General features: G+C 34.4%; 1 protein-coding gene across 1 annotated transcript; it reads left to right on the top strand.

Annotated features, from left to right (window-relative positions):
* Window positions 1-3,947: 3,947 nt before the first annotated feature.
* Window positions 3,948-27,407, top strand: LOC149776511 (uncharacterized). Its single transcript, XM_089942423.1, has 5 exons — window positions 3,948-4,052; window positions 12,201-12,267; window positions 12,810-12,851; window positions 13,267-13,332; window positions 25,360-27,407. Exons 2-5 carry the CDS (start codon window positions 12,246-12,248, stop codon window positions 27,180-27,182), a joined length of 1,953 nt encoding a protein of 650 aa, XP_089798549.1. The 5' UTR covers window positions 3,948-4,052; window positions 12,201-12,245; the 3' UTR covers window positions 27,183-27,407.
* Window positions 27,408-27,736: the final 329 nt, after the last annotated feature.

Genomic DNA, 27,736 nt, shown 5'->3' with positions numbered 1-27,736 from the left:
TCAATTTTGACCTGTTAGAAACACTGTCTAATGTTTCACCTTGAATCTTTAACTCCTGCGAAATGGTATTGTATTGTCACCATGAACAGATTTTTCATCTCATTCTCTCTTTGGATTAGACAGTGAGAAAAGTGAAGGCCCAAATGCATTTAGTGACAAAAGTAGCATTTAGTGGTACTTAAGTTGTAACATTTAGTGACTTTTAGGTAGTGATTTTTGTTCGTAAACCAAAATGCCTAAGCAGCACCCTTACTGTTTCACTTAACAACAGCTATGTGTTAATCAACTGGTCATGTAAAATAACAAATATCTAAACATCTGAGATGAAATTCAGATCATCACGAAAGCATTTGCTTGCAATAACATCAACAGTTGAACATCGAGAGGATACAATGGACCAACTTAAAATATAAACGATGTAGAGGAAAGCTAAGGTAACAATACAATACAATTTCGCATGAGTTAAAGATTCAAAGTGAAACATTAGACAGAGATGAAAAACCTGTTCAAATATAAATTAAAAACTATGTAGTTTAAGCATAAATTTATATCAGGACGGGCAATATTACACTACCCACTGGTTGGAGTTTCATTGTTTCATTGTTTAAGTTTCCCAAATGATGTGGTTCAGTTTACAAACATTGGTCCATACATTTTGTGTTACCTGAGGAGTTGCTTCCCTTACAATGTACCGCAGCTTTATACGTTATTGTATAGACTGGACCGTCTTCATGAAATCAATGAGAGAGTTCTGGTTAGTTTATATATGCTGTGCATAGTTCATATTTTGTTAAGTACTTAGAATGCACATTTCTGCAGTTATTTTACAATAGACTCAGCCAGGCTTCTTTTACATCTTTTATCCGCTACATTTTGCGATTTCATAACTAGCTGAAATATTTTTGCTGTGAGATATCACTAATATCACCAGGCAATGACACTACAGTTTATATTTTCTATTAAAAATGATGACATTAATATAGGATTAAACAATCATGGTTGGGTATTTATGTAAATTGTACCTAATCACTCACAAAGTAAATAAAGTCAGAAGGACTTTATGTTAACTTTGTCAGTGATTATGTAAAATTTACACATCGATAAATACCCAACCATGATCATTTAATCCTTATAATTCCAAATTCGTCCTATCTTAGTCAAATCAATTTATTCCATCAACAATGCATTCCAATTTAAGTAGCGCGTACTTTCCATTCATTCGTCGCTTCCCATCGCCCCATTATACATAACCTGTACAGAATCACACGAACATATTCACTACTGTCACAGTTAGTTTATTCCGAAACTTCATGCTTTACATCTTAGGCAATGGCTACCGATGGTTTCAACAAATTTAGTTCATTTACAACATTCTTGTTAAATTTTAGTCAGTCCCGTCTGCTACACCAGATGTCCATGACCTTGCATAATAACAGCTGATACGGAATGTACTAGTGTGCTAGATTACATTTCCAATCAAACCTTAAATCATAATGGATTTTATCAATGAACAACATGGAAATATGAACAAGATGATGATATCGCTTACTAATATAAAGGTAACAATTAAATTAATTGTATACAGAAATAACATTTTATATCATTCTCAAAAGCGTTAATACTTGTGAAGACTTGAGAAGACCGGCTCAGTGATCAAATGTCAAATGAAGTGTAACTAAGGTCACAGTTACATTTATTCGGCAACTTCATACTATACATATTAGGCAATGACTACCCGTGGTGTCAGCAGATTTCTTTTCATATAACAAAAATCATATTCTTTTATAGTATGTCATATACAGGAATAACATTTTCTGTCTTTTTCATCAGCGTTAATACTTAACAAGACCCTTTCATTTATCTAATCTAAAATTACATGTGCAGTTGTTAAATGTAGAGTTCCTCGCAAAACCGGCCATAAGTTTTGTTTGTTTGCTAAGTTGAGTGCTGGAGTGCTGGAAGGAATTAATGACTACACATCCAAAATAATTTATATTAGAAAAACAATCACCTTTATGGATTATTATATACATTTTTCAATGGTGTTAAGTCACATTGGTGGAGATGGTAGTTTTACCATTTAAAACCTTTTTCAGTCTTTGAATATTGGTCTCAAAAGTATTTGCTTTTATTTTTGTGTAAGTGGTCATATTCACCGAACCACCAACATCCACACGCGTTTCACGTTTTTTAACTAAGCAAACAAAATTAAAATAAACTTTTAAAAAAAATACCATTGAAAACGCCAATACCCCATTTTGTGTTTCGTTTAGTAGCATCTGAGTATTGATTTATTTCAATAGCTTTTTTGACCTCCTCAGATAATTTATCGATTCTTTGTTTACCCCCTCATCGGTCTCAAAATTGACTGACCCAGTTCTCACGCTATTATTAGTGTTGTTGTGTATGGCTCGGGTGACAGAGGTCATTGGGTTCTATGTGAGGGCATTTATCAACATCCAACACATTATAGTCAAACCCATCTTCATCTGCTTCAATCGCTGCTATTATTTCTTTTAACTCTTGTCATCTAAATGTTCAAAAACCTCCGCAAAAAATTGCAGTGAAATAATCACTGTAATCGGCCATTTTGCGCGACTATGTAGCAGACGAACGCCAAATTGTAAACTATGCATTTCAATCAAAGAATTTTTAACAAGTATAAAATGGGTATAATTTATATTTATTTGCTCAATATAAACATTTAAAAGATGAAACAGTCGTTTCACAGTGACGTGTCTGCAATGTTTATTTATATTGCAAACAGCACAAAAAACGAAAGTAGTCCCAGAATTTATCGATGTGTAAAAAATTCCAGATCAGTATCACTTGACCGTTTACGGCCAATCGTACTGCAGAAAATCCGTTTCATTTATAAAAATTGTAAGTATCACGTTATAAGGAAACCATGTTTAAGTGTAAAAAGTAACATGAAGTATGAAGGTGTCTCATAGTTGTTGCTCTATAACATTGCTTTCGATAATCTACAAATGCCATACGTCGTTGGAAACGTAAGATTTTGAATTTTATACATGTTGTGGTTGAGTTTTATTCAGAACTGCACAAAGGTTTGAAACTGGGAAGCATTTCCCCTAATCAGACTGGCATATAGATTCTTAAGGTCTCACTGGATAATATCGTATTAGTAACATCCCTAATTTTTAAGGTAGAAGGCATGAACCGCATTATCATAAGCCTAGCATGTGTAAATTCACACGGAAACTAAATATGTAATGTTGTTTACATTTACTTTGAGTTATGCTTGAAAATGGGTTGGCTTGTTGGGTGACTGCCACAGTTAGACGAGCATTCGAGACCAAATGCGTAACTAGGCATGCAAATGAACAGCCGATTTGGCTTACGTATTTACATATGCCTGCCACAGAAGTAAATATCTAAAAATCGAGATTGTTGAGGGTGATGAAAAGTATGTTAATTTGTTATAGTACTAGCGGCGTTTATTAATGCATAAGGCAGATACTAAATCTTTTAGCCGCCTTGTCACAGGAAAATATTCAAAATAGCTTTAGCTGTCAGCGATGAATGTTAAAAGAGGGGTTGGTGACAGTGTCGGTTCAGTATAAAAGCCACCACTTGTATAAGTAATTAACTTGATTGCCTCACTCAAAATCTCAAAAGCATGCTTTCTACAAAAATCATTAGTTAGGCTTTATTTGTATCCTCAGTGTAAAATTATTCTAATATTTCCGCAATAGCTCATTGTCGGATGACAATTCACCAGACAAACTGTCAAGTGAGACCTTTAGACCTCTCCGCCGCCGGGGACCCCCAAAGACGCTGTATTATATCTTTGTTATAGTTTAAGAAGTGCGCGGTGTAATATTGCATTTGTGTTCGACCTAGTAGCGGAATCCTAGCTCCATGACACGCATTGAACATATCTTATTGGTCCATCTGGTAGTCAAGACACCACTCAGACCGGACGACTCATACATATTCATATGAAGACATAATATATGACTGAAAATATATACCTTAGTCTATTATATTGTCTTTCAAAGGAGTCAGGTGACCTTGTGGTAATACAGAAGGTAAGATCCTTACAGATTACTCGCTTATCATTCAAGAACAAAATTTATGTTTAATATATGTAATATTGAAATACACAAATTGTATGAAATGTTTTGCGCGTTGAGTTAATAATGTCGATTTCAAACATTGTTAATCTCTAGAAAAAGCTGACTGAAACCATGTGGTCTTCATAATAAAACAACTTTAAAGGGAAAAGCATTGTAACTAGAACTTTAGACAACAGAAGTTTATATGCATTTTTGATTTCACTTGTATATGCAACTATTCGTTCGCGTACATGGAAATGTACCGTTGAGCAGATCAATTTCGATAAACTGGTCGTGTGCACGTATAACTTTAAAGTTACACATATTACGACTTACACGATGTTATTACACACACGGCACAGATAGAGAGAGAGAGAGAGAGGGATCATTGGGTTAAACACACACACACACACACACACACACACACACACACATTTACGTTTAATGTTTGTGCAATTACAGTTCCACTACCACCACTAATGACAACAACGTTATTATTATTATTATTATTATTATAAAACTTGTTATTAATTGAAATTTATTATGACCGTTTTCTATTACGTGTAGCCTTGCTATCACCGGTGTATATAAAATTAAACCTGTCCCCATTTCGGATTACTTACTTGAAAATGCATACACGTATGCCATCTCATCCATTTACCTGCATATGTTTGCACAAATATTGTGTATAAACCTATCTTCTAATAGTATTGCTGTATACGTTCAAAAGCAGAGGAAACGGATTTTTTTATTGATAGATCCATATGCACGTAACGGCGATATTTTCATCTCTAGAAACGCTTATCTAGCCGGAATGTTTGTTTTAAAGTGGGATAATACGATTTTGAAAGGCCATATTATATACAAAATATATAATGACAGTTCCTTAGTACACAGGGTATCTATGATTTCAATATTATTGTACAACAGTGCATCCGTCCTTAGATAAATGCCACCTTGTCTCTAACTAAAAAAAATTCAAACAAATTCACAAACATGAATAAAAAATGCAAGCGCTTATATACATCCAAACAGACTGAAAGTTGAAGCTTTCTTTTGACATGCTATGAAATATAACTGGACAGTCTTTCGTATAGTAACTATTTTAATAATTGTATTATTAACAAAAATATGGGGGCCCCGAGTGGCTGAGTGGTCCAAAGCGTTCTCCGTTACGGATCACTGCCATCTCACCTCTGTCTGCATAGGTTCGAGTATCGGATTCGGCCAATGTGGATATGTGAGAAAGCTTGCCAGTAGCTTCTCGAGGGTCGGTGGTTCTTCCCGGGGTTTTCCCGGGTTCTTCCTCCACCATTAATGCTGGCCGCCATGTATAGTCTATCGTGTGCTGAAAAATGGCGTTAAATCCTACAACAACAAAAACAAAAATATGTTCATATATATTAGAAACTGAAGGCTGCTAATGAGATATTTAAAAACAAAACATTATATGAAATCGATGTAAATATTATTTTTTAAAGTGGGAATTAATTGTTTCAAATATATTGTAAGATACTTGATAATTTCAAAACACCAGAACTATAATCTAACCTTATCTTGTAATAATTTAAATTAGAGATATTTATATTTATATCAAATTTAGAATATAACAGCTTAATGTGTTGAGTCGCAGCTGCATTAACACTCTCAAGGAAAATTGCTATAACTGGTTTTTAAACACACAAAAATGAAACATGATTTATTTAGACCGTATCACCCACTAATGCAGTGGCTGCGTTTTCCGTCTTTTAAAAAAAAGATTGACTTTCAATGTGGCCAATACTTTTGATTTTCGCAGCAAGTTTCGCTACCGGGAATCAGTTTGCCTAGGTCATGTATATGATTTCCATTGCAATGTCGGTGAGCGTGTCCACTGATCCAGATTTTTACCCTGGGAATTTAAGTCAAAACATTGGTGTTATTCTACCTGACCCAAACACCGGAGCTATAGTTACCATTAACGCAGGTTTTTACCTGCAAAGGCGACAAAGTACTGGGTCGGGGGCGCCACTTACGATTCATTTGAACAGAGTCTCTAAGGCACAAATATATTGCGGTAGCCAGCTAATTAGTGCCTTACACGAAAGCATTACAACCAGATCGACTGAGCTCAAAACGGCGGAAACAGAACAGCCTAACAAAATAAAAAAACAAAAACAGATAAAAAAAACCACACACAAATATGGTGAAACTGCTACTACAATGACAGTGTGTTATGTTACGTGTTTAGGCACTTTTAAACTGTAACAAGAAAAAAGTGAAGACAGCAGGCTTTGTAAAATTTAACAAATAATTTATTTCCTAGCAAAACGAGGTAAAAATTAAAATAAAGAACTTACGGTTTTACGAATCAAATACGCGACTGTTCAATACTTGGTTCAGATCGTAAAGATTTAATAATATTCTGCTGATACGTTCTTTCTGCTGTATCGAGCGTGGTTAGTGGCAATATCAGCAAATTTCAATGGAATTTCATATGGGTTTCAAAAGTTTCATTGACGATTTTTATTGTCGTCGCGTAAATCACTAATTTATCGACAAGTGCGTTTATACCAATCTTGGCAATGTCTGGTTCAGATTATACAATTTTAACATTATCTCCTGTTGTTTAACATTATCTCCTGTTCTTTCGGTTGTGGTGACTTTCGTGCCAATATCTGCAAGCATTGTAGCAACAATATTCGGTTTTCCAAAATATTCATCAATCATGCTAGAATCGTAAGGACATCAACATCTGTTTTTTCCGTCAAGTCCTTGTCTCGTTCTGGGTGAAGCACATCAACAACTTTGTTGTTGTTCGTTTTGACTGTCTTGTGTCTCCGTCGAGAGAAAACAAACTTTTCATCTACGATAACCGCAAAGGGCATCCTAGAATCTATAATTGTACCTTCCTTGTTGATTTATGTAAAATTCCCTGCGACCAATCATTACATTCTGGTAATAATATCAGTGACTTTTAACATTGCTATTTTTTATCTGACCAAATTGATTTTGAAACACATCAAGTTCCTTATCCATCCTGATGTAGGCCACAAACGCAGCTAAATCGTCTTTTGTTGCAAAAATGTTGATCTGCTATTTATAGGAAAAGACTATGTGACCAATATCAAATCAGATTCCATAGCGCTCACTGACCAAAATAGTGCAAATGGCGGATTAGGACGTAGTTTGACGGCGAGTGTACAGCAAAACATTGGAATTATGGAATAATTTTGACCATGTCCTGGTGGAATTATACATGATACTTTGTAATTTAATTATACTGCTATGACTAACATGTAAAATATGCACACAATATTCATGAAAGGTTACAATACATACCAAATCTGTTTATCACATCCTGTCAAAATATCGCACACATCTCATCTAGGAAATGATGCATAGTAATTATATTGTAAATTCGTAATGGAGGTAATGGTCATTACACTTCCATAACATTTCGAATCTATTAATGTTGTTAATGAGCGGATATACGGCGTTGCATCAATACTCTTATATGATACCACTTGCAGACATTTAATATTATTTTTATGATTATTAACATTTATCCTTGCTCGTTTCATTTACGTCATAGATAAGAAAACTATACGGGTCCATTTTTGGTTCGCGCAAACATGTTAACAAAATCAATTCACATTTGATGAGCAGCGCACCAAGTCCAATGAACATTTCTAAGTCAATGTCACAAAATATCATCAACATATTACAGTTTTCTTGGATAACGTTAAGCACATGGCTTATAGTTGAGTCAAATATATTACATTGGTGATTTTGTGTCGTGAAATTATCTGCGCGGGATTGTCTTCGTTCTCAAGCATTACATCGCTGTACGCTATAAGGTTGATTTGGTGCTTCGTTGATGGTAGAAATAAATCAAAGGTGATTTACAAGAACGGTTTTTGAATTTTTTATAAACATCATAACACTGTTGATGAATAGCCGATGTCTCATTCACGTACAACCAATCCCACTTTCGAAATCGTAAACTCTTATTCAACATATATTTGCGTTTTTTTATCAAGCTTTGCCACCGATTAGCATACGAACAGTCTCGGAATTTATCACAGTGCGTTAATGACTTAAGTGTTGTCAATGATGGTATAATCGTCTGTGAATTTCCTTTATCGTGTTATCATTGAAAAAACATAATACGATTATGTCTTCAAATTTTGTATGATGTCGCGTAATATTACATACTGCAAATCAACATCGAGTTCATACACGTAATGGATGAGCAACGATTAATGAAACTTGTGTTCAATGAATAGAAGTTCACGTTCACATGTAAAAGCTGTGGACGGTTTTAGCAACAACAACAAAAAAAAAAAACACGTAGAAGTTATATCGTTGCTGCATTAACTAAATTAGCGCGGACACCGTAATAATTCCAGTGGCACTCGAAGAAATTCCACTGACATATCGTGTCTGAGATCCTCTTGCACAATATCATGTGGTACAATGTTCTTAGAGCCATCAATTGCAATCGAGTACATTTTAGGTATCAGTCCCACATACGTTTCGACTGACTGACACCTACACTCATCCTTGAACGTACCAACAACAATTGTATAGGTGTTGCTAAATAAAGGATCTTCTTTCGGATAATCGCTGGTATCAACTTTTATTTACTAAATTCGGTTCAGTCATGTCCGCGCACATGTTTCTGGTGGTAATATGTATCAGTACATGCTTTGTTTGGGTATATTCTTTACTGTAAATTGCATGCGATGTGCGAAGCTGCTCTATACGAGACAGAAATGTAACAGCGACCACGGACGTTAGGTCTGGTCTCAAACGTACCATCACAGATCCAGCAAAGAGTGGCTGCGGCAAAACTTACGAATGTTATTGCAGGTCATAATCATGTATGCTGGTGAATAGAATGTTGTCGAATCCATTTTGCTGTAACCGCAATCGATTTAAGAAGCAATTCGATGTAATCCATCCCACAATACAACATTGGTGGTTCTGTTCGCTCATCACACCTAACCGCTGTATAACTATTCGGCATAGAACTTGGTCAGCGATTTATATACTTTGGTTCTTGAGGGAAGCAACGCATTCCACTTCAACTTTGAGACATCGAAAATCCGCGTAGATAATATAAGGCACTTTAATCTTTCTTTGCACTGCAGTGAATTTGAGAATGTTTTACTAGGTTCTTGCATTATTGTCCGGTGAGGATTGACACTGATCTCACCACAAAAAGGTCAAGGTTGGTGAGCAGTTGGTGTGTATTAAATACGTGATTTCAGCGTCTGCTTGGATATGTTTTACCTGTGCATTTGCTGTGTCGGTTTCTGTAATGCCGCCTCTGATCCTTTCATATCACTCAACAGCAACAACTTAATCTAGGCTCGTTCATGTTCCCATTTGGAGATAGTGCAAGCGGATGAAAGCCTTTACCGCAAGTAAACACATTAACAGTAATATCAGGGTTAAGTGTTTCACATTTGTTTAGTGTGACCTTAGCAACCTGCATCAGATATTACCAACGTTAAGTTCACCCAGATGATGCCGGTCTTGAATAACACCCGCTGGACAAAATTGCTCATTAACAACATATATTATCGACTGTCTTTTACATTTATCACTGACCTTAGCAGAAGACAAGAGAATGTATCTGGAATCTTTTCAGTACCGTTGCCAAGTTCATCATTGATGGCACTGGTATCTTTACTGTTTATGACTGTGCGAGAAACCCTGTGAACTTACTGTGTAGTAGTTTTCAACCCATCCAATTCAAGTGGGATAACCAAATGAGCGCTAAGGAAAATAGCTGCTTTAACTCCGGATTCGCCAAAGTTTTATAACATTGATATGATTCCAGGAATTAATTATTGACAGTTGCCGACCGTCTTTAACTCGTTTGTATGTGGGTGGGATAATTAACAATTAATGTTCTATATCAACACTAAGCGTATGAAATTTAAATTCTGGTTAGTTTCATTTCTTTTGCACGAACATACTTAGCAGCTTAAGTAGCAATAGCATATGCAGTGTTTTTGTTCATCCTTAATATGACAAATGCGTTGTTAACCTTCACTACGAGGACAGTTGTTTGCAACTACTTTCTTTGTTGTACTGTTGCACTTTTTTAACATGTGATGGTGGATCAGTGGGTGGTGGAGCAGGTTTACCCATTGAAACTATGAGTCTCAAGATCTCTGTTGCGTCAGCATTTCACATGCGACTTTGTGTTTGTATTCCATGTTGCTGAGCAATCATTTTAGCTGAGGCACGGTAGGCATGTTTATATAAGCGGAGAGGTTTTTCAAGTTAACAAATCCGTGAGTAACTTGTTTAAATCTGTGTAATCCACCTGGATCATAAACTACAGTTGATTTAATCCTAGCCATTATTTCATTTGTTTCGGTATCGGTTTGTTTAGTCCTAACAAGTGTAGTCGCGTATGTTGTTCAGTCACAGATGCCTCTGTCAATCTGTATTTCCGATCCTGAACAGGTCCTGCACAGATCCCCATGGTCAGCAAAGTTCATTATGTTATTTGATTCCAGTGCCTCGTTTAACACATCATCGAGCACTTGGACTATTACATAACACTAGCAAACGTGTTCTACAGTATTCGAGTAGCATGTTCTACTCCAGAGTTAATATTTTACCAAGGCATTCACCTTTGCATTTGTTGTGTCCCAATGCCATTGAGCTTTTCATAAATGCAAAAATATAACTCAGTTACCAAATCCACATCACAGACTTCTGCCATTTTTGCAACCAGATTTAGTATGGACTCCACAAGCCACTACTTCATTTCCTCATTAGCATCAGATGGTACATTGGTACTGAGGTTAGGTATATATAGAACTTTACGCAACATTATGGTTACTCTACATTTTAAGTCAGGCTTTCTTAACTGGAAAGGCCTTTCTTTCTTTATCAACAGCAAGTGTTTCAAACGTAGATTTAAATTCATCTATACACTACTATCATCCTAATATAACTCAAATGACTATTACTGGGTATTACGCAATCTGGAGTACAACCATACGTGGTACGTTTGTATGGAATAACATGAAATTGATTCAGATGCTTGCGTCGTTCCTCTTCTACGTTGTTATGCAACATGCCATATATAAACTGATATTGATGAGTTCGGATTACAATCCTAATCTTGTAATAATACCCCAAAACATTAGTGTAATTGATTTGCTCTAGGATGTTTTTTCCATTACTGCTAGAACATTCGCTATAAAGATCATTCGATTCATACGTTGTTTCAGACGCTTCAGACTTAGTGGGCCATATAGGACTTCATGCGTATTCTTCACAATATTATATACATTTTTTGTATTGGTTTACTCATACGTCTGGTTTAGTTTATACCGTTCCATTTTTAAGATTGTTCCGTAGTTAACCAATTCATTAGTTAGTTCCAAAAATGTCTATGGAAGCTCATATAATATCTTCTGAACTTGTTTGATACATCGGTATGATACGGTCAAACAATACGATGATTGATGTTTTTTCTGCCACATGCTTTATATGGTAGTCATTTGGTAAATATGTGCCACTTTAGAGACCTCAATTGAATTCTAGCCGCACAAAAGAACACATAAAAACAAACAAACTAGGTATGGTGTACATTCTACTGCTACTCGACTGCTGAGCTCCACAATCTCCCACTTCAAAATGTATCGTCATTCGGTTATGCTTTTTCTCTGCTTTGTTCAAAGCATTTGAAAATATGAAAACCTTGCGAGATTGCTACGCTTTCAAATTTAAAAAACAAACGAAACGCTTTGAATAATTTCAATTAATCGGTCAAGATCTTTTGAGGTATTAAGTGCGAAATCCTCACATGAAGCACCTAATGGACATTATTTGCACTTTCGATAGTATTGATATTTTCATACATGTCAGTTAGTCACGAAATTCAAATGCCAGGTACCGTTTTATACTATGTGAAACAATGAAATAAAATATAACCAAAATAATAAGTTCGAGCGTGATTATGAACACCTGCGACTTTGGTGTTGATGGCTAGATCATGTAAAAGCAGTACTTATTTTTTATCGGCAATGTTTTGTGTGTCGGAGTATTTTTCAGGTCAAAGTCCCTTTCTAATGTTTTTTTATTTCCAAAAGTCTCTTTTCTTTTCAGATAATTCAATACAGATCTTGCACGTGTAAATCAGCATTTTGAAAAATGACTGATAACGCAACATCAGGTACATATTTCAGCTCTGCATTATCAAATATTGCTTTTCGTCGAACTATATATATATATATATATATATATATATATATATATATATATATATATATATATATATATATATATATATATATATATATATATATATATATATATATATGTGTGTGTGTGTGTGTGTGTGTGTCTGTGTGTGTGTGTCTTTCTCTCTCTAACTATCTGTATATATGTGTGCGTGTGTGATATTAATGGTGCAAATTGCAGTTGAATATTTCTGCCAATAACGGTATTAGTTCATTTTATTTTGGCTACAAGGAGAATATTCTTCAAATTTTGTTACTAGCTAGTGGAGTGGTATACAAAAAGATGTAGTGAAAACTAAAATTTTAAATAACTAGATGAATCATGATATATATATATATATATATATATATATATATATATATATATATATATATATATATATATATATATATATATATATATAATTTCTTCGCGAATTCACCGAAACATAAAAGAGAAATGTTAAACAAAATAATAGCTCTGTCTTTTTTCCAGATTCTACTAATGTCCAGGTCAATGAAGAAGTCATTTTTTCAGGTATGGCAAACGTTTCTTCTATTGTAAATACTTTGTTCAAAATATATATTTTTACAAGATACTGAGAGCATGATTTTCCTCTACTTGTAACAAGTTCTCGTTTCTCCTATCTCATTTCTTATATTTTCTATTGGTTAATGATTTACTAAGAGTTCCAATATGTTTTGTTCATATCAGAATATGCAGCGAAACCATAGAAACTAGTCTCGTTCCCAAAAATCTGACGAGTGTCTTTATACAGGATATTCTTTTTTTGACATTAAGATCATATACATTCTATCGTATAGTGCAAACCAAAGGGATATTTTAACGAGGGGCGAAGCAACGAGTTCATATATGTGGGATTTGATTCATCAGATGAAATATATACGGTATGTACGCGCCTAAATAAAATATTCCTTTTATTTTATACCAGACTTGTTGCAGAAGAGCAACTTAGAAGATAGCATTCACTCAATAGGACAAGAATCCACCCCATTTCGTAAGTACCCCTCACGTTTATAGACTGATCATAACCTTGGTCACATATGGAACACAGAACATACATTTAATTTAAACAGCTAGTGTGCAATATGAACCATAAATAGTAGAAAGAACAGAATGAGAAGAAGAGAACAAAACCATAAGACGGCTTGTGCTAATATGCGGCGATAAGCAAAGTTATGACATCTCGGGAAGTGCAGTACAGGCACTTAGAATGGGTATTATAAAATGGTTTTCCATTTCAAGTGACTAAATAAGCCTTGTTGCTGCTGCTAAATTATATATCTGCATATATTTTAATACGAAATAGTAAAGCTTGTGAAATGAGAGAGAAGCTTTATTTATATGTGTATAGGCTGACATACTTTGTCTACCTACTGCACGTTCCTTTACAGCTTAATAATGCATCGGGTCAACAAGAAAACGTAACATTTTTAAAGGTTATTTATTTCTGCGTATATGTTGTCAGTTCCAAAATAGCACAGCAAATAACGTCAAAAAGGGAATTATATAAGCTGTGATTTGGCAAAATACGGTTTATAAAATGTTAACGTAGGGCTAATAATATTAAACCCCTATAATTGCACCGTCCTGATCTCACTTTCTTTTCTGAAATCTCACCGTTTCTTTTTCTAGCATTTGAAACCGTATAACATATTCTCAATTTTTGAAACAGCTACATTGGGGTCGTCACATTTCCACACATCCAACATGTATACATTTTCCAGAACGAAATATCCTTGACAGGCTGACAGCCTTCAAATTTTGTATTAATTCTTAAAGACAATGCGAGGTTTTCACAGTTTACATGCAGATTTTCAGATTTGAAAATGTTTCACCAGGGTATGGAAGCTAGAAAATATATTTTACATGAACTTTAAGTTTAAAATGAATCTTTATTTCTCATGATTTTGCTAATTTTCCGATCAAAATATATTCTTGGATACTGTTCTCTGACTATTATATAGCTAACGTGCGACAAATAGTAGAGTGAGAAATCTTAAATTTTCTAAAATCTTGTTATGACAGATGCATCACATGGACAATCAAGAACATTGGCAGGCATGAACTAAACTATATTATTTGAATTACTGACCAGGTTGCTACACTGTACTTATATATAATGTTAGAAGTCGTGAGGATTGAGCGCAAACTTAAAATTGCTGTTTGCCGAATAGCACGGTGAAATCGGATTTGGCCACGAGCTGGCCCTGGGAGACTATAAATTATATTGGAGATGTTGATGCTTTGTACACAAAATATTCAGAATCCACTGTATGTAATGTAGACTCTAATATTGTATAGTATTATCACAGGAAGTCGTGTGCGAGTGCAGAAGCTGCAGGACGAAACAAAGAAATATGACATGGTAAAAGTTCTGCATTGATAAAGATTATGCTACCAAAGCAAAAACTTGAAAAGCTCATGCAGAAGTGTCAGATCAAGCAAATTCACGTAATATGTACGATTTGTGCACATCTTGACTCAAAATAAGATGGTGAAATCGGAGCTAATAGTCTGGTATTATGCCACCGAGAAAGGTTTTTGTACGCCTTATCCTTATTACCCTCTAAAACCAACAGGTAAGAAGGAAGCAAGCTTCAGAGCACACAACCCCTCAATGCCGAAATTATGCCATGACATGGTGAAACTAATAATTTCCGCATTTTACGCGCATGTTACTAGCATCTACAGTATCAATCAGCAATAATTTATGCTGGTGACATTAATTGTTTATTTCTGTGAGACGAATAGTTACTTTTATCTAATACAAAAATATATATAATTTCGTTTTTACAGTGAGATGAGATTTTCCAAATATTGAAGCTTTTTGTACCATTCTGTTTTCATTCTTCGCGATGGATATAGATTAACCTAAGGTATTGTTGGCATTTTGAAGTAGATTAAAATAAAACGTTCTGTTTACATAAAGCAAAACAAAATAAAACATGTTTGTTTTGCTCACAATTTATACATGACATATTCGTCCAAAGGTTTAATTACGACTGTAGACTAATTGTTGTTTTCCTCAAACTGCTCAAGACTTCTAATTTCCTAATTTCACTGTGTGCATGTCTGTCTTTTATTGACTTTGCACATATAAACCGGTCAAATAATTTGAGAACTGCATATAAGATAGTTAGGCCGAGGAAAATATCGAAATATCGATCAGTTTGTCTGTCCGTCCGTCCAACAACCCCGGTTAATTGAAATTATTCAGTCCGAAATTATTTTCATTACACTAATAGACACGAATCCTTTAACACAAAATATTCATTACCATGCACTGTGTAATCTCTCTCTCTCTCTCTCTCTCTCTCTCTCTCTCTCTCTCTCTCTCTTCTTCTTCTTCTTCTTTCTTTCTCTCTCTTTCTCTCTCTCTCTCTCTCTCTCTCTCTCTCTGCACGGCTTGTTCAAAAGCAATAGAACTTTTGAGTAAAGTGTTTGTTTTTTTCTCAGGTCTTTTAATTCTTTGCACTTTCCTACCACACACTCTTTATTTTCCATGTTTTCAGTCAAATATTAATTTATTCGTCAATCTATACTGACATTTATGTATCCAGTTTTATTCACCCATATTTTCATCTAGCTGTCGAGCTAGCTTGCGTGCTTTCTATTTAATTATTTATTTATGTTTATATCTAATTCCGAATTGGGAACAATGTATTTATTCCATGAAAGCTGAGAACAAAAACTTTATTGAGCTTTATCGAAAACAATGTTCCTTTTATTTCCACTACATTTTGCGCTCTTTCGCACACACATACAGAATATAACACATATAACAGTACTTTTAAAAATTAAATTCTGATATCCGTTTAGTACCAGTTCAAACTACCTGGATGTATGGAAGTCATTTGTCTAATTTGATTCCTTTTTTAGTTTTTATTTTCCTTTTTCCTTTCTTTTTTTTTTCCCTCTAAGCACGTGTTTTTAATATTCAATCCTTCTCTTTTGAACTGTTGACCTGTCTTCAGCTGTAAACAGCGAAAAACACCCCAACCCACGGCCTCCCATCCCCGGGAAATGCTTGAATTATCTGAAAAAACAAAGAAAAAAAACCAACCTGGAATGACTTAGGCTTCCGAAGATATATCTAGATTAAGATTGGAAGATTAGTCTTAAAATTGTCTTTGACCATTAAATTCAGGTTAGAATCCTCATTCTAAAATGAGCCAACATGTAATATTAGATTATACTGGGCCTGACATGTTCAGCAGTAGGAACAAGATCGGGATTTTCATAATGACAAAAGACAACTCAGAAATAATATATTACAGATACATGTATCATGCTTCTTAAATTACGCCAAATGACGTAGAACAGCACTGAATCGATTAACATTAATAGTTATCAACAGCTGGGTTTCTTTCCGTCTAGACATTACTCCGGTTCTCTTTGAGTTACAACTAAACAGAAAACTAACATTTCTTTTAGGAGAATGAATAGTTCAGCAAAATTGGATCACAATCTTTCAGACACGGTATTGTTTTACTTACCGTGATTTAGGAAAATTGCAAAGTTACGGGCCCACATGGCAAGGTAGCCAAGTTAAGGGTCCTGATGACAAGAACAACACGCGTTTGTTTCTGTACACGTATTTCTCCTTTGCTGGATTTGTTAGCAGATTTGTAGGCTTAAAATGCCACCTCGTCTGGGTTTCACTGCTGTTGTTGCTTAGGTACATGCTTAGCATCCATCCTTTGTTGTTTTAAGTGGAGATGGGGCCTCTAATGAGAGAGAGAGATGAATAGAACGTGTATGAGATCATTTTATACAAGATATAAAGTATTAAATTGTGATTCAACCATGGCGTATGGATACACATATAAGTATGGCGTATTAACAACAAATAATGAGAAATATATTCATATTCATATTTTATAAGTAAATGAAACACATTGTCATAGACTCAGGATTAACCAGCTGTGCACCATAATGGGGTTGGAGTGGATATTTACTACTGTATGTGAAATCTCCATATGTTGTCAGAGATGTTTCTGTTATGATATTAGTGTTACATTTTTAGCTCATTGGAAGTGCAAGAGCATGTAGCTGTGACGAATTTGTTGCTCTGTGGTTACATGAATTTTAATGTATAGTTTCTCCATATTTTCGATAATGCACCACTTCGTATGCATATTCTCAGACTTCCTGCGGTCCATGGAGTCAGATTATACTGAATTACTAGTTGGCTAATCCCATATTTATTATCCCTGTAGGAACTCTGTTAATAAAATTTAGCTATTACCATGTTGATCATTATATTATTCTTGGCTTTTCAATGTTTGACATTTTACATTTAGCACTGTTTCTTGCGCAAATTACATGCATGTATTACCCCATTTAATACCAAACGTTTTCTCTGTATGTGGAACATCACGATACGTGTATTCAATATGAAGTTTCAGGGTTTTTTTTTTTGTTTCGCGGTAAACGAACTTTTCGTCAATCTAGTCAAGTTCTTATAGAAACCATTTTTGTTCATTTGTGACCCATGACCTCGATGGTTTGATATTATAGGTATTTGATTCACATACATATACACTCAGATGTAGTCGCAGTGAACTTATTGCCGAAAGTAATATCTAAAATATGTAGACTTTACATAAAAAATGTAAGATTTATTGAGTATTGTAATTTGCTTTATACTTAGTTGCGACCTCCATAGAAACCGTAATTCTTTTAGTACCATTATACCCTGTCATTGGTTTCCCACAGTTTATCCATTTGAGAACTGATGTTCTCCTACTAAAAAATATAGAAAAATTAGTATATGGAGTGTTTTTCTCTTAGTTTTGTACTTAGTAAGATATAAGATGTGAGAATGTTTTATATATTGAAAGATATCAAACCTTATATGTGGTTGATATCGCAATAATTGCACCAGACTGAGGCTTGCCAGTTTGCCAGATCTGACTCGTTGCGGCGGATTTGGTCTGCCAATTCTGATTGGTTCAGTTCTGTCACATGATTAAAAGCTGAAGTTTATATATTGGAGTGGAAGACAGTACTTATCAGATACCTGCAGAACGCGGCCAAATTCAAAATTAGAAATAACCACCTTTGAATTCCAAGATCCCCTTTAGTTAATGACATATATAAATTGCTATAATAATAATAATAATAATATAGAACTGGCAAAGTAATAATAATACTCTGAATTATTTAGACATTATTTTGGTGAAAAGGCTAGTAAAATAAGCAATCTTTTGAAAATTTGAACGTCCTTGTTTTTAAAAGTATGCAGAGGCAAGCATTTTGGAAAATTATGCAGGAAACGTTTGAGTAAGCAAATTGATATTCGAAATTGTCGATCAGTTTGCTCCCACTTGGTAACCTGGGTTAAACGAAAACAAAGCAAATCTTCAAATCTCCTCTGTGGGGGTCACTCCATGATTGAAAATCATTATTTTATTTATTTAACATTGAAACAGACTATTATGTGCTGAGACATTTTATTGAAATTAATCAAGAACAACCCAACGAAAATTAACGTCAGTATCTGAATGTTACGATACAAGTGTGCAAGTAGCGAGCATTCCCTTGCAGGAGTACATTTGTCTTATCGCAATGAATATTCTGAACTTTTGACAGCTTTCCAGTTTCTTAGTTGTGTTTCATTAAACATTTTTGTTGACTTTACTGTTGAGAGGAACTTCTTCAATGAACCCTCCCCAGCAGACAGGAAGTAGAGGTCGCTTACAAACATGTTATACTGTATCCTCTCTCTCTCTCTCTCTCTCTCTCATGAACCTATGACGACATGGAAACCGTAAAAGAGAGAGAGAGAGAGAGAACGATCAACGATATTGGAACGAATCACATTGGTAAGTCAATTATAATAATGACTTGGAGCAACTGTATATAGCCTTCATTGTTTCGATTACTTCTTATTTGAGTTATTCCCACTTCTTGTCCACACCAGTTATCTAATGACTGTATCATTGATAGACACACTTTGTTATTAAAATGAATCTCGGCAAACGTATCAACTGGGACTAAGCCTTCTTCTTGGCTTTATATTTTGTTCGCGTCTTTATTTTTAGCTTTTTTATGTTCTTCGTTTGTTTTGTATGGGAGGGATGGTATGTTTGTTTGAAGGTGTTGTTGAAATGTCTTGTTTTAAACTATTTGAAGCTATTTTTTTCTTATTACGGAATGCCAATTTCCTTCCGACTTTATGTGCCATACTATACGTATTTTAGTGGTTCTGATTGTTTATTGACAAATATTTTTCTGACGCTGTGATTCCAATTACAAACTACCGGACAAAAATGATAACATTATACCGTTTGAGCCATGTTGTAGACAATGTATCAGAGGTTAATGTTTCATGTATATGACCACTGTCGTTGCAGATGAAAACCAAAATTTCTAAATTTAGAAGAAGAAAAAATTAAATGTAAAGTTTTTTAGTTACAAACGCAAATAATGTCCCATCTTACAATGTATGTTCTAGTGTATCATAAATATGTTTCTAGACATTATAAAATATGCTGTTTTGTCCAACTGTACTCAGATACTTCTTTAAAATCTACTAATCTGCATAAAACAACTCAGCATGCTAAATCAAGAAACACTGAAAGTCACGCTTTCAAGTATTTATTGCTTCTAGAAAATGTGTTGCATCGTACACCAGGTGGACACACTTCTCCCTTAAGGTCAGGGGTATACATTTTTGTGGTTACTTTATCTGCTTTATATGAAGTTACATTATGTTTCTCAAATGAATTTGGCATCTCATGGATAATTAGGTTTAATCATCAAGATCAAGGTCTTCATGTCTTTAAGAATCACTTACACATGGTGTTCCAACGCAAATTTATACCAAGTCTGTTTTGTATCAAAAGTAGAGTGAGATAATTTTAGAACGTTTGTCTGTCTGTCAGTCTAACCAATGTCCTCCCCAAGTGTTCAGTTTAAAGTCATACCATTTGTCTCTTTAAATGGCTGGACAGAAACATGCGCAGAAAGTTTATTAGTAGTAGTAGTAATAGTAGTAGTAGTGATGGTAGCTTATGTTTATTTCCTGTATCACAAGAAAGATTTACAATCCTGAAGGTGCATAATTTTCCATAAAAGTGACATTTTTAAATATCCTTCCCTTTAAATTATACTTGCACAATATCTCCATAGGTGCAACATACAAATATAAGTTTCGGCTTGGCTGCTTTTAAATGACTACATGCCTGAATCAAGTTCAGATTTAAGCATCACTTTCATTAAATTATGGGAGCATGTAGTTTTCCAGCGACAATCTATAAATCCCTTTGTTGTCTTTAAATCAAAACATTACATAAAACGCTAGAGTTCAAACAACTTAAAAATATAGGGAGCGTATGTATGAGCATTTGTAGTCATTCCGATTCAATTTTCATGCAAACTGATTGAATTATTTCCGTATTTTCATTAGTATTCGTGATCTTTGTAATTATGTTCATTTTCTGTGTCAGAACAATTAAACAGATCCTATCGAACTAGGCCAATAAATACGCTTATCTGGCAATCACGTGCATATAGAAATCAATTATAATGGTGTAAAAATGTTCATCTTGAATAAAATCACACTAACAAAAACTGGGGGTTGAAACTTTGTTGTTGTTAGTGTTTTAAAGTGATATTAGTATGTAAATTATCATGGAATGAATGACTCTAGCTGTTGACTAAAGGACTAGAGGTAATTGCACCCAAGTACTTTGTGAGCCGGGGTATAATTGTCATATTTTACGACATAATGGCTAAAATATGACATGAAGAAAGCATACACAACACTATACTTACCATTGAACGAATTCAGGAGATTTAAATGCGTTTTCATTACTAATAAAACAATATTCATCCAGTTCAGTAAATAAAACAAATCAAAGGTAAAATGTAGCTAATTAATATATATATATATATATATATATATATATATATATATATATATATATATATATATATATATATATATATGATTTAAAAGGATCATGTTTGCGTATTTATCGATGTATAAATTTTACCTAATCACTCACAAAGTAAATAAAGTCCGAAGGACTTTATGTTAACTTTGTGAGTGATTAGGTAAAATTTGCATATCGATAAAAGCCCAATCATGATCATTTATTCCTTATAATTCCAACTTCGTCCTTTCTTTCGTCAAATCAACTTAGTCCATCAACAGTGCATTCTAATTTAAGTAATGCGTAGTTTCCTTTCATTCGCCGCTTCACATCGCCCCATAATACATAACCTGTACATAATCACACGAACATACTGAATACTGTCACAGTTACGTTTATTTAGAAACTTCATACATCCTAGGCAATGGCTACCGGTAGTTTCAACACATTTAGCTCATTTACAACATTCTTGTTCAGTTTTAGTCAGTCCCATCTTCTACGTCAGATGACCATGACCTTATATGATAACAGCTGATACGGAATGAACAAGTGTGCAAGACTAAATTTCAAATCAAACGTTAAATCATACTTGATTTTATCAATAAACAACATGGAAATACGAACAAGGTGATGTTATCCCTTTCTAGCATAAAGGTAATAATTAAATAAATTGTATACAGGAATAACATTTTATATCATTCTCAACAGTGTTAATTCTTGTGAAGACCCGTTCAATGATCTAATGTCAAATGAAATGTAATTACTGTCAGTTAGTTTATTCGGCAACTTCATATTTTACATCTTAGACAATAGCTACACGTGGTGTTAGCACATTTTTTTTCATAAAATATAACATTCTTTTTAACTTTAGTATGTCCTATCCAGGAATAACATTTTATATCGTTTTCATCAGCGTTATTACTTAACAAGACTCTTTCAGTTATCTAATGTAAAATTAAATGTGCGGTTGTTAAATGTAGAGTTGCTCGCAAAACCAGCGATATGTTTTGTTTGGTTGCATAACTGAGTGCTGGAATGCTGGAAGGAATTAATGACTACACATTCAAAAAAATTTAAATTAGCAAAACATTCACCTTTATAGATTATATAAACGTTTTTCAACGGTGTTAAGTCACATTGGTGGAGATGGTAGTTTTACCATTTTAAAACTTTATTCAGTCTTTAAATAATGGTCTCATAAACATTTGTTTTTATTTTTGTGTAAGTGGTCATATTCACACCATGCCACCAACACCCACCCACGTTTTTTAAATAAGCAAGCAAAATTAAAATAAAATAAAAAATTACCATTGAAAACGCCAATGCCTCATTTTGTATCTCGTTTAGTAGCCTCTGAATCGTGATTTATTTCTATAGCTTTAAAGTCTTCCTCAGATAATTTCTTGAATCTTGATTTATATCCCTCAGCGGTCTCAACATTGACTGGCCAAGTTCCAACGCCATTATTGTTGTTGTTGTGTACGGCGGGGGTAACTAAGGTCATGGGGTGCAGTGTGAGGGAATTTGTCAATCTCTGTCGGTCTGTTTCATTTTCAGCGTTTGTAACATCCATCGCATTATCATCAAATCCATCTTCACCTGCTTTAATCGCTGCTAATATTTCTTTTAACTCCTTGTCGTTTAATTGTTAAAAATTGCAGTGAAAAATCGCCGTAATCGCCCATTTTGCGCGGCAATGTAGCAGACAATCGCCAAATTGTAAACTATGCATTTCAATCAAAGAATATTTGAAAAATAATGAAAAGGGTATAATTTATATTTATTTGCTTAATGAAAAATTTAAGAGATTAAACAATCTTTTCACAATGACGTGTCTTCATTGTTTATTTATACTGCCAACAGTACAAAAACCGAAAGTAGTCCCAGAATTTATCGATGTGTAAAAAATTTCAGATCAGCTTCACTTGACGGTTTGCAACCAATCGTATTTGCAGAAAATCCGTTTCATTTATAAAAATTAGAATTACACACACACACACACGTGTGTGTGTGTGTGTGTGTGTTCGACTAGAGAAAGCGAATCGTATTCCATACTCATACACATAAATTCGTCTCAAGGAAAAGGAATGAAATATATTTCGTACTCGGGATGGAATGGTTTGAAAACTCCTTTTCCTTATATTATCCATTCAAGCGATATAAATAATGATGCACAGAAATCAGATTTTTCAATCCTCTGCGTTACATTAGCTAGTGTGTATTATTATCTGAGTATCATTACAAATACAGTTCATAATCTAAGTTCACCTATTTATCTACCAGACATGTGGTTGTTGTCTTATTCCTCAGAAATGACCTATTATACTGAACGAGCGGTTATTTCTCAGTAGATCTTAGAATTGGGCTCTTTTGAGACACGCTCACCCGTTTATATCAGCTGGTTGACAGCGCCCGCCACGACAGAAAATGGTTAAGTAAAGTTCGCCTAACAGATAGGCACTTACAACAGGGGATCTTATAAATGCACCTGAAAGTTACTCTCTCTCTTTATATAGGAACAGCGACCCTAGATGTTATTTCCGGTAATGATATTCGCCGAATCCTTCATGCTCAGTATTCAATGACCCATTTGGGATTCGGCAAATGGCTGAAGCCAGATACAAAACTGTGCGAACTCTGTATTACAACAACATGTGCTCTTACTGTCACGCTTGACAGAAAGTGTTGTGTCTTACGGGTTCTTGCTTACACCCTCTAATAATGACAACAACGGGCTAATCCGCCGACAAAACATGGAAAAGTGTCATGAAGCTTACGCGTAATAAATATGATTAGAAATGTTTTCACAGGTTAAATAATAAATAGTTCGTGCACTTCCTAAGCTTTGTTGTGACAGGTCTATATTGTGTTGAATTAGAGAAGTAGTTGAAATATTTCACACATTTAATATCAAAGTGACAATGTCCGTATCCAAGGATAATACAAATAAGTTCTGAAGTTGAGACTGAATATAAATGTGGCCGGAGCTAACTGCGCTACAAATAACATATTTTGGAACATAAATGTTAATTTGCATGAATATGGCATTAAACACAATCTACACTTCTTAGGAATGGACAGAGATTTATAGAAACTTCCCATTGGTGGTAACAGTTAAATAAGTTCAAAATCAAGGTAATTGAAACAGCACCGAATGAAGATGGCATGCATTATGAGAGTGTGTGTGTGTGTGTGTGTGTGTGTGTGTGTGATTTGGAATTTAACGTCGCTTTACCCATTTTTCCGGTATTATCGCTAAGATTTCTGCAGTGTGGCAGTTTATAGTGATTTTTGGCACTGGGGCATCATGCCGCAGACATGTATCATGATGTCCGACCCAGGCACCAGGCCGATCAGTCCTAACACTAACCTCTTAATGCTGAAAGACTAGCAAAGCAGCTGTTACTACCATTTTTATGTCTTTGATACTACTCGGCCAGGGTTCACATACATTATTCATTGAAGTAAATACTTAACGTATTCAAATCGACGATTCTACAAGAACCTGATATGATGATTCGAAGCAGAAACAGTATCTCTACTGAGCACGCCACAATATAAAATACCCATGGAGATGCAATGTACTTGGTAGATGAAGAAGCGTCAATTTTAGAAAGATCAACATTTGACTCACATTTTAATCAATATATATATATATATATATATATATATATATATATATATATATATATATATATATATATATATATATAATGGAGTAATATTTATGAGATCTTCCACTTGCTCTGTACAATCAAAACGTGCAGACAAATTTCGATCACTTGTACATCAAGTTATGTACTGACATACATAAAGTCATTTAAAAAAAATAATGTATACCTTCTTCCTGCTGCGTTGATTAAATCATCTTGCATTCAAAGGTGATTCGCTCATTTTACTATTATCACCATTGAAAGTGCTTCAGTCTACCAGCAAATGTTCTTTCAATACGTCAGACAGCAACCATTACCTTTAGTTAATGACATTAGAATTCAAAGGCGTATATGATCAAAACTGTAAATTAGGATTATATTCAAAATGTATAACATGATGATCGATAGTGAAACCTATTATAAATGATATGTGATGTGTAGTTTACACTTAACAAAGTTTAACTAAATAGTAAAATATACTTTCAGTTAGTTCTGACAGGCATTACATTCATCATGGAGAGAAGGGACGTACACCTGCCGCGATGATGGAAGATCATACTGACAACGGTTCTGCAAACTCCAATAACCTATCCCAGACACCAACCTCACGTACAGCGACGTCATCAAACAAGTTAATGGCAATATGGAATATTGTACGAGACGGCGAAGTATTCAGTAAAATAGATACGTTGTGGATGCGCACTTATAACAAGTCAGCCGATCCAGATAAAGTCTACAATGGTGGGAAAAGACTGTGTCTTTTAGTGATGCTCTTCATGACATCGATCATTGTTGTTATCATATTTGCTAGGCTGATGGCGACAGAAACACATGCTTTTGTGACAGTGTCCAATCAACAATGCGCCATACTGACTTTTTGTATTCTTGGACTATTGAGTACAATACTATTACTTATACATCGCCTTCCTGACAAGGAAGGATACTTCATTTCAACAGAAAGTAAATACATAAATGATAAGGTTCTACACAAGTGGGAGAAAGGAATGCAACTTTTTTGTGTATGCATATTTGGGCTTGCTGGAGTTGTTGTGCCTGACATTTGGACTTTTGCTTTGTACATAATGTGCCAGTCAACAGAGGTAATTGGTCTTCCCATAGCCATGTGTTACATAGTATTCAAGATTTTTTTCACCATAGGACAATTTGCTGTCCTTTGTAAATACAGCCATTACCGCTGCCAAACGTTTGCTTCGCGCGTAAGTGTCCTTTTATTGATCCCCGCAAACATAGGTATTTGGTTGAATTTGCTAGCAACAGAATCAGTCGAACGCATCCATAAAAATATAGGAGCAAACTTAACCGTTCATTCTACAGCTATTGTATCATACCATGATCCTGACGAGATATGTGTTAAAGGGGATTCATACCTTGCATACTACGCGTTCGTTTATTACCCACTAGCAATGGAATTCTGTATACTGACAACAGGTGTATTGTTCGAAATTTGGGGATTAAAGTCTGATGATGGAAACAATGCAAAGCAGGTTAATAATAAGGAATCAAGAAATTGCAAAGAATGTTTGAGCGTAACTTATTATAAAATACGTACATCAATCTCGATTTGCGTTAAAATATGTTCACCAACTCGCATTTGCAATTGGATATTTACCAATAAAAGAGAAAACTGCCTTTGCATCATTCCATCCGCTTTAGGTTTATTGTTTGCTGCTTTCTTGATTACTGTTCTGTCGTCAAACTTTTACATGTTCGAGAAAGAGATGGTACATGCATATTGCTTCAGTTATTTAATACTTCATTGCTTGATGCTTGCTATATCTTTGGTGGCATGGGCTATCGTATACCGGAAACCATCACATACAATCGTATTCGGTCCAAGTCAAGTAATTTTGATTGGCTCTACATGTGCCCTGGGATTTTGGATTTTATTTGAACTTATTGCGTTGAGTAAATTTTTGAACTCAGATGATCATGTGATTCTGTTCATCGCAGATCTCGCCTTTTTATTTTCAATTTACTTTCAAAGTAGCTTACTTCTAAAACACGAAGATGCTTCGGACAAACGCCCTATTTTGAAAACATGTCTTTCCATACTCTGTATTCTAAACATGTACATGTGGATAGAGGACAGTGTTTTTTCACATATTCTAGATTTAAAAGTCCATAAGTATATGGATGAAGTCTATGACTCCCTGTTCTGGTCTATAATCAAGCTGATTATTTTGCCTCCTTGTATCTTCTATAGAATTCATGCTGCTGAAATGTGCGTGTTAAAATGTGTAAGCATTCACCAAAAAAGGACGGAACAGAATGAATCAGCACCTATTTGAAACATAAGTTATGTCAAAGCTAACACATGACTAAGCTGAGAAACAAATCTTTAAATAGGTTTAACTCATATTTACCAAAGATTAAAACGAAACTTGATCATAAACAATGTCGTGTCTAACGAAAAATTAGTAAACTTTTGGATTAAATCAATAATATATTTTAAGGCCACTACAATTTATATTAGATTTTGAAATGATCTACATTTGCATATAGGAAATATTTAGCATAATCTCTATGCTGAGGATACAACGTTATATGATAACAACTAACCTACAACGAATGTTGAATGAAACTTATATAATGCTTTTATTGTACCTTCCAAATATTGAAAACATAATGTAAATTTTATTAATTTAAAGAAAATAAAGTGATAATAGTTACTCATCAAATGCGTTCTAGAAGATAATATTTACACATAAATTTTAATTACATTGAACTGAAACAAATTATGCAACATAAACTTCCAGCTGATAACACTATGGTATGGTCTGAATAAATGTGTAGTGTTACTAAAAAGATCCATAGGAATAATTAGTAATGATTAAAAAACAAA

This window comes from Sinohyriopsis cumingii, chromosome 18 (genome assembly GCF_028554795.1).
Source record: "Sinohyriopsis cumingii isolate HCF-2022 chromosome 18, ASM2855479v2, whole genome shotgun sequence".
In the NCBI taxonomy this organism is placed as follows: Eukaryota; Metazoa; Mollusca; class Bivalvia; order Unionida; family Unionidae; genus Sinohyriopsis; species Sinohyriopsis cumingii.
Note: the sequence above shows the minus strand (reverse complement) of the source record. Positions and strands in the feature narration are given on the sequence as shown.

Bases quoted from the DNA above. Each gene is read 5' to 3' on its own strand.
- LOC149776511 (XM_089942423.1), top strand. From the start codon at position 12,246: ATGACTGATAACGCAACATCAG. The intron at 12,268-12,809 runs GTACATATTTCA...TCTTTTTTCCAG, and splicing joins GACTGATAACGCAACATCAG to ATTCTACTAATGTCCAGGTC. The intron at 12,852-13,266 runs GTATGGCAAACG...ATTTTATACCAG, and splicing joins TGAAGAAGTCATTTTTTCAG to ACTTGTTGCAGAAGAGCAAC.